The 7,997-nt window shown below is 50.6% G+C and overlaps 1 protein-coding gene and 1 long non-coding RNA gene across 4 annotated transcripts; both read right to left on the bottom strand.

Moving 5' to 3' along the window:
- Positions 1 to 972: 972 nt before the first annotated feature.
- On the bottom strand, positions 973 to 4,659 carry CBLN2 (cerebellin 2 precursor). Of its 2 annotated transcripts, XM_080583606.1 has the most exons (3): positions 4,297 to 4,659; positions 1,972 to 2,091; positions 973 to 1,707 (listed from the first exon to the last, which is right to left on the bottom strand). In XM_080583606.1, exons 1-3 carry the CDS (start codon positions 4,621 to 4,623, stop codon positions 1,510 to 1,512), a joined length of 645 nt encoding a protein of 214 aa, XP_080439732.1. In that variant the 5' UTR covers positions 4,624 to 4,659; the 3' UTR covers positions 973 to 1,509. The 2 variants fall into 2 exon arrangements, with proteins under 2 accessions (XP_080439732.1, XP_080439731.1); XM_080583605.1 differs by lacking the exon at positions 1,972 to 2,091 and having other exon boundaries at positions 4,297 to 4,638.
- A 66-nt stretch (positions 4,660 to 4,725) lies between these two features.
- Positions 4,726 to 7,285, bottom strand: LOC308190104. 2 transcript variants are annotated; one of them, XR_013946893.1, is made up of 3 exons: positions 6,065 to 7,285; positions 5,806 to 5,892; positions 4,726 to 4,907 (listed from the first exon to the last, which is right to left on the bottom strand). It is a non-coding gene; the product is annotated as an uncharacterized lncRNA (long non-coding RNA). The 2 variants fall into 2 exon arrangements; XR_013946894.1 differs by having other exon boundaries at positions 6,300 to 7,285.
- Between the last annotated feature and the right edge of the window lie 712 nt (positions 7,286 to 7,997).

Raw genomic sequence — 7,997 nt, 5'->3', positions numbered from 1 at the left:
AAAATCATACGAAAAAATACAAATGTTCCTTCTGGACCTCCTCATGCAAGAATTTCCTCAGCACGCTGTCATAAATAAGTGAAGAAATAAGATTTATTAAATGAGAATGAGGTAAAAGTATGTATTTGATGTTAGCCTGGTATTTTACCTGTTGTCAATTGGAGTTATAGCTTTTCCTAACCACCAATACTGATCACATTCCAACGCCGCAATTCTGAGGTTATTTGTATTGAGAAGAATACACATGACTAATAAATACACGGCATCTGCGTAACTTCAGGTGCATTTGCTGATCCTCTGAGGCCCCTCTCCCAAATGCTGTCAAAGATGTTAAGGGTAGCTCCTCAGATACTTGCCATGGACAGGTCAATTGGAGATGATTTTAGTTAATTTGGAAGAGGAAGAATTTACTCCACCATCTTTCTGGGCTCCCACAATGTGTACTCAAGCATTAGTGAACAAATATATCAAATATAAACTAAAAGCAGCTAGAACATGGTTGGTAATGCAAAGAAAGGATATATATTAGGGCATGTTCAAATAAGATATTCAAAGCCTCCATTGCTGCTTCTAGAAATGTCAGGACAATTCAGAAATGTCAGTTCCTTCACTGGTTTCCAGATTGTAATTGAAGAATCATGTAGCTCTTTTGCTCTTTCTCTCTCTTTCTCTAAGTAGGTCTATAAAGATCAGCTAGAAAGTGCAGACAGAATTGTTCACTGGTTAGCTTTACTTAGAGCTACAGGGTATATATGTGCTTTGTTTTGCCTTATTGATCAATCTAGCTTACATTTTTAGCGCACACAAACAAAAATCAGAAAAAAAGAAAAAGTCGATGAAAAAACACGAACAACACAAAACAAGTAAAATTCCAATCGTGCAAATTTTGCTTCACTGGATAAAGCACTTCTTGACACAGTAATGTTCAGAATCCCCCTCCCCCAGAAAAATACAGGATTGAGACTGAAGCAATTCTTTTTTTTTTCTTTTTTTTTTTCCTTTTTTTTTTTTTTCCTTAAGGCTATACAACACAAAGAAATAAAGCATGGGAAAAACACCTCATTGAGTTGAACACTTCATTCTTCTGGCTCTGGCGTGAACCTTTGACAAAGCAATAGTGTGGTCTGAGTTATTTGTCTCATTGGGACAACAAGAAGAGAAAGAAAAGGGGAAAAAATTAAAGAGAGGGAAAAAATATTGGAAGAAGAAAGTCAATGATCCCAACAATAAAATCCAAAATTGACTTTACAATCACAGGTACAAATTGCTCAGGTCGATAATTTCATTTCTCCTAAAGATCACTGTCGTCTAAAACTAATTAGAGGCGCAGGTTCCCAAGGAATTGTCAATATTCAAAGTAAATACTGGAGTTTAGAAGGTTATCATTCTTCTACTGTGACAGTCTGACAGGGTGACTGGAAATATTGTCATGTGTTGCCAAGTTCAGGGTGTTGTTAACGACTGAATCCTTGCTCCAGCTCATGAATCTGTCTCCTATTTGGCCTTCTTTTATAGTGGAAAGACTAAGAAGCCAGAAAAGGTTGAATATTTCCACCCTCCCATGAGGTTACCCCTTTCCAGTTTGAGATGCACTTTGTCTTCTCTTTCCATGAGGAGCAAGACCCCGTTGCTGGCTGCTTCTCTGGTGACGTCCTGATCCCCTGCAAAAGCTGAAATCACTGGGTAGCCGTTTTGCATTAAACTTACCTAAAAAGTGCAAAGAGAGAGAATCTGAGTTTTGTCAATGCTCTCAGTGACTTGTTTGTCCTGTGCACTTCATTAAACTTTTGCACAGCTTAGAAACGAATTAAACTAAGGCAATGCATGATTTTTGTCATGCATGGAGACCCCTTTAATTAAAATAACCTACAGCCTCATTCTTTACTTTCTGGGTTTGTTACCAAAAAAAAAAAAAAAACAGTCAAGCATTTGAAAAAGGCAAGATATCATCTTCTTTAGATCACAACCCACCTGGATGGTTTGTCTGTTATAGACCTTGACCACGTGGAAACTGAAACTATATATTCCTTTTCTTGGTGCTACAAATATACTGGAAGCAAGATCAAAATGGTTGCCAATATTAACTAATACCTGGAAAGTAAACAAAGGGAAAAAAAAAAAAAAAAAGGAGGGGGGATGTGGGGGAGAGACACAGAAAGAAAGAAAAAGAAAGAAAGAAAGATTAGACCCCGCCTTAGCAAAGTGACAGTGAAAATCGGGCATGAGCTCCATGACCAATATAAACTGTACTCAAAATGGCATTTGCAGTGCAATTAAAAGTGCACTGCAGGGGAAAGGAGACAAGTTACAGAGGCATTTAGAAAACATCACAGATCATAAATGATTTAGTTACACAATGATGAGCTCCAAAGCCTGTTGGATGAAGTGCAAATGTCCACACTGTGTGTCAATAAAGCAACGGTGGCAAGGGGTGGCGGCAAGGGGTGGCGGTGGTGGGGAGTGAAGTAGAAAGACAAACCTGGAACTTATCAGTAAAAGTACGTTTTCAGCTAGCACTTGCCCTCGAGTTTAATAGCGTATGCAGCCAAAATTGGACCGTGATATTTTTCATCTGAGAGGAACAAAGGAGGATAGGGAATCCTCAGCACCAGGAGCATCTGCCTCCCGTGCCTCTCCGTCTCTCTGGACAGCTGTGTCGGCTGGCCTGCAACCTCCTCGGGCGGCTGGCGGGAGCCTGCTGCTCTTCCCCGACAACAATCTCAGTTCGCCATATATTTCAACGGCTCTCAAAACAAACAAACAAAAAATTAAAGAAAAAGAAAAAAAAAGAAAAAAGAAGAAAAAAAAAAGAAAGAAAAAGAAAAAGAAAAAGAAAAAGAAAAAGAAAAAGAAAAAGAAAAAGAAAAAGAAAAAGAAAAAGAAAAAGAAAAAGAAAAAGAAAAAGAAAAAGAAAAAGAAAAAGAAAAAGAAAAAGAAAAAGAAAAAGAAAAAGAAAAAGAAAAAGAAAAAGAAAAGAAAAAAAGAAAAAGAGTTAAGCCCTCTGGCAGAAGTTGCAACAGAAAAAAAAAATAAAAATAAATAAATAAATAACACTTTCCCGCGACGCTCCCGTGGGGTGAGAACCTGCCAGCTGCTCCGCCGTGCTCGCCCCCGTGGGGCTCGGCCACGTCCCCGCTCCCGCCTGGCCCGGCGGCTGTCACTGTTTCCTGCACAGCTTCGCTCAGTTTTGCAGTCTGCGAGCTCGGTATTAACGAAGAAAAATATGAAGCAGAAAAAAAGAAAAAAAAAAAAAAAAAAGAGGTCCCACGAGGGGCGAAACCCCATTGTTTCCAAGAAAGGGGGAAAAATTAATCCGTTATTGTGGGAACCGAGGGAACAACGCTTCGAACTCCCGAGAACTGAGCATTGTGGGGTAAAGCATATATAAAATACGCTATACATGAAGAAACTTATTTGTTTTTTCTTCTCTGCTGGTCTGACATTATGGGATCTTGTACACGAGGAATAGCTGTGGAAACTCATTAGGAGGAACAGGTAGACAGATGAATGACAGGTGGACAGGCAGATTGAGGGAGAAAGAAAAAAAGAACAGTGTGTGTGTGCACATTTTGGCTGACCCTGAAAAAACACTTCAGGCGTCAGGGGCAATTAAAACAAAAAAAAAAGATTTTTTTTTTTTAAGTACGTTTAATCGCAAAAAATCAAGCGGAACGACGGGGCATGGACTCCGGGAGGCTGGCAATACGGCGGGGAAGAGGCAGAACGACCAGCTCGGGATGCCTGACTACTCTGTGCGTCTGTCCGGCGTAAGCCACGCAGGATTACCCCCCTCCTAACCCACCGGGGCCATCCCCCGCCTCATTTGATAGCATGGGTGTTGTACACGGGGAACACCCTCTTCTTCCTCTGCCCTCCCACCCCCCGGGAGGTGCCGAAACACAGCCAGACGCGCTCGGAAGCGGCAGATCTGGCGACTGCCCATCAGCCAACGGCTGTGCTCCCTTTGCCCCCAAAATGAGTATGCGCTCCCTCCCCGCGGGGTCGCCCCTGACTGCCCGGGGAAAACTTCGGCTGCGGGGCGCCCCCGCCAGGGTCCGAGGCACGGGGTCCCAGGGCAGAGGTCCCCTTACTCCGTGTTAACGGTGGGACAGAACCGTTCAGCCCCCCCGCCGCCCCAGGAAAGCCTGGCTGCCACCTACGAGAACTTCCCAAACTCCTTCTGGGGATCTGTGTTTACGGAACGGGTGGGTCAGCGTTAGCAGGCGCCGGGGGAGCGAGAAGGAAATCAGGCGTGTGATGCCGGGGACAGCGAAGGCAAAGCGGGTGGCGTCTGACCTGGTCGAAGTAGATGGTCATGGTGCGGTTGCTCATCTCGGAGGGCTCGTGGTTGGTGCTGCGGGTGGCCGAGAAGGCCACTTTGGCGCTGCCCGAGCGCACCGAGATCCCCAGGGAGGAGGTGATGGCGCCGTCGGCCGAGGGGCTGGAGTCGCACACCACCAGGCACTTCCCCTCCAGGACGATGGGTTCCGTGTCGTTCTGCGCCCGCACCGGGCACCCGGCGGGCAGCAGCAGCAGCAGCAGCGGCAGCGCCGCCGCCAGGCAGCAGCAGCACCCGCCGCGGGCCGGCTCCGCCAGCGCCCCCCGCCGCCGCCGCCGCCCCATGCCCAGCGCCGGGACGCCGCCGCCGCCGCTCGGGCTCGCCGCCGTCGTGCGGGCGCCCCGAGCCGCTGCCGTCGCCGCCGCCGCCGCGGGCGGGCGGGCGCGGGGAGGCGGAGGGGGCTGCGCGCCTGCTGCCGCCGCGGCGCCCCGCGGCCAGCGCTCTGCGGGACGGCGGCTGGGCGGTGGCGGCTGGGGCCGCGCCTTCCTCCCTTCTCCTCCTCCGCCTCCTTCTCCTCTTCCTCCGCGCGGGGCGAAGGAGCCTCCTCAGAGGGCGGGCGGCGCGCAGCCTGGCAAGGGCAAAAGGCGGCGGTGAGGCAGAGGGGAGACGGGCACCGGCGGCGGATCCCCCCTCGCCCCGCCCCAGACGGCACAACAGGTTTGGGAGACACCGCGCTGCCCGGCGCCTCCCCTCCCCTGCTCTGCTCTGTTCTTTCTCCCGTGCAGCCCCAACGGCACTTGGAGGCGGCAGGGGGGTAGAGCTCGCCCCCGAACCCACTGCCGAGCACCCCGGGGGCGCGGCGGGCGGTCCCCTCCCAGCCCCACACCGAGCGAAGAACTCCAGCACCCCACTAGCTCCCATAGCCCCACTTTTTTTTTTTTTTTACCTCGGTCTCCTAACACCCCAGCCACTAGGGAAGATTCTCTAAAAAGATTTTTATGCCCCCTCTCTCCCTGCCCCTTGCGCTGCCCCTCCATCCCTGGGGCTTGCAGGACGCCGGGGCACCCCGGAGCCCGCGCCCCCGCCGCAGCGCTGGCCCGGCCGGGCTCCGGGAGCCGCCGCCCTCCTTCCTCCCCGCCCGGGGGCTGCTGCGCTCGGGGGTCTCTTGTACTTCCCAGCCCTTTGTCCCCAGGCCAGGCTACCGTCGTTACCGCTGATCCCCGGGGCTCCCTAAACTCTGGGGAAGGAAGCGGCCGGCCGGCCGGCTCAGGCATCCCCCGGCTTCCGCCCTGGCATGCAGAACACATCGCAAGAGGCAAAACCTCACCCGGCGTCTCCCTGGGAAGTTGCATCTCAGTTTTCTCCGCTCAGCAGAACACACTGAGCTCTCGCTGCCGGGAGATCCCCCCTACGTTTCCCCCGAGGCATCTCTACCACTCGCCTTACTCCGCACCTTATCACTGCTAATATTTAAAATCGTATTTTGCAAAGGGAACGGTCGGCGGGGAGGGGAACGGCCTTTTTACCTGGGAGGTCCATGACGGGAGAGGAGGGCTGGCTAGGTAGCGCGTCCGTGAACTTGTATTGCTTAGAGAAAATGAGCCGAGATCGCGCTGGCAGAAAGAAAAGGAAACAGCAGTCGCCTTTTTCTCTCCCGCCCATCGCCAATAACCCCCCCCCCCCGCCGGCACCACCACCACCACCCCACTTCCTCCCTCCTCCCCTCACCACACACACACACACAGACACACACACACACATTGACACACGCACACTCGCTCGCACCCGGCAGGGATCCGGGCACCGGCAGCGGAGCTCCGGCACCTCCCGCTCCGGCTCCGCGGGCAGCAGTGGCGGGGCGCGGGGCTCCTACCGGGGTGTTCTCCCCGGGGCGGCCGCTGCAGCTCGTCGCCGGCAGCTGGGAAGAGCCGTGCCGGCTCCGTCCCCCCGTTCCCGGCACTTACACCCGTCGAGTTGAAACGCCGCGGTGCAAACACGCCACCGACGCGCTAGCGCGTACCGGCAGCCGATGCGGCGACACGGCTCAGCACCGCGAGCTGGAAGCTGCTCGGATTCACAGACTTTACCGCCGATAACAGTGAGGATACGAATCGTTCAGGGGGACGCCTCGTTTAGGGCGCGCCAAGCCCAAAGGCTGCCCACGACGCCCTGAAGGGTTCCTCAGGCGGATCCCGCTCGGCGGCGGCTCCCCCTTTAGCCAAGCATTTCTGTCCCGGCTCCCGGCTCCGCTTCCGGGCCGGGATCCGCACCCGCACCCGCTCCCAGCCCCTCACCCGCACCGCACCCGCACCGCCCGCGGCTCGGCGCTAAGCGCGGGCGGGCAGCGCCACCTGGCGGCGGCGGGGCCGGGAGAAGGGAGGGAGGGAAAATCCCGAAGGGCCGAGGTATTGGGTGGTCGCCCCCTCCCGCTGACCGCGGGGCCAGGGGAGTTGGGCTTGCGGGGCCCTGCGGCCTCGTAGGTAGTGATGCTGCATGTGGCCGCCGAGGTCAGCATCCGCTACCGCCGGCTGCAAATGTTTCATGCGTCTCGGCTGCTGAGAGGGAGGGGAAGGTCTGGCAGTGAAGTTTTGTGAAAAAAGCATCGCCTTGCGATGCATTTCCCTCTGTTGTAAATTGGTTTTCTGGATGCCTGTGGTGTTTTCCTGAAGATCCTGATTGCAGACTTCAGCGTCTGAAAGTAACATGTTAGAAAACTGCATATAAATCTAAATGGTAGCCCTAACATTCTTGAGCTGGAGAAAAAATTGCAGGTGTATCTCCATAGTAAAATTATGATCTCATCTATGAATGAGCACTCCTGTTTCAATCTTTTGCTTTAACCACCAGTAAGGAACCCCTGCGGGTGTCTGCCTGATGATTTGCACTGAGAAATTAATCATGCCCTGAAAGCACAGCTAAGCAGTGTGCAGGGAATTCTGAACCTATAGCTCTTTATTTCAAATGAGAATTTTATACTAAGCCTGAAATACTTGTGTTTGATGGTCTTTTTCCTGAGTTCAAGCATGGAGGGATGACAGTAGAAAGCTGAAAAGTGTGCATTAACAAATATGAGAAATCAGAGCAGGAACCAGTCTGTGGCTGTAAGGCAGCACCTACTCTGCAATGCAATGAAAAGGACCACAGAAATTCCTCTAGAAGACATCAACACTCAATCTCACATGGGTCTGGTACACTGGGGAGCTGCTATTATTTCTCTTTAGATCAGACTAGTCATTGATTATTACTCTGTTGTGTAAACAAGGGATGAAAGCAGAGCCAAAAGATTTGTTCCTTGTTTTATGTGACTTGCAACATAAGGCCCAGTGGTGAGGGAGTGATGGCACATCATCACTTCTTTATGCTGCTTTCAGGAAAGATGAGCATAAATCTAAAGGCAATTGGAAGGCTCTTGAATCTACTGTTCATCTACAGAAAAATAAATAAATAAATAATATAAATAAATAAATAAAACATGAAATCTTGCTTCTCTTTTAACACAAGGAATGAATCCCACACTTACTGAATCCCTCTTCTCTATAGATAGCAAAAGAACTGTCAGTAAAGCATGAATGGAAAGAAGAAATAACAGAATAAGAATATTTATTTCTAAACAAATATATAATTATATGAATATTAGAGTGTTTATTAAAAAATAAAAATATCCACATGTTATTTCTAATTAAATGCTGTCCTTAAGGGATAGATCTGCAGCTTTCTT

The sequence above is a fragment of the Anser brachyrhynchus genome (assembly GCF_964034855.1).
Source record: "Anser brachyrhynchus genome assembly, chromosome: 2".
NCBI classification, from domain to species: Eukaryota; Metazoa; Chordata; class Aves; order Anseriformes; family Anatidae; genus Anser; species Anser brachyrhynchus.
This window is presented reverse-complemented; position numbering and strand designations above follow the sequence as displayed.

What these genes read in the sequence shown, in the direction of transcription:
- CBLN2 (XM_080583606.1), bottom strand. Translation starts at nt 4,623, where the DNA reads ATGGGGCGGCGGCGGCGGCGGGGGGCGCTGGCGGAGCCGGCCCGCGGC. An exon ending in TGACCATCTACTTCGACCAG is followed by an intron (nt 2,092 to 4,296) that starts GTCAGACGCCAC and finishes TTTACTTTCCAG; the next exon opens with GTATTAGTTAATATTGGCAA. An exon ending in ATAACAGACAAACCATCCAG is followed by an intron (nt 1,708 to 1,971) that starts GTGGGTTGTGAT and finishes TGCACTTTTTAG; the next exon opens with GTAAGTTTAATGCAAAACGG.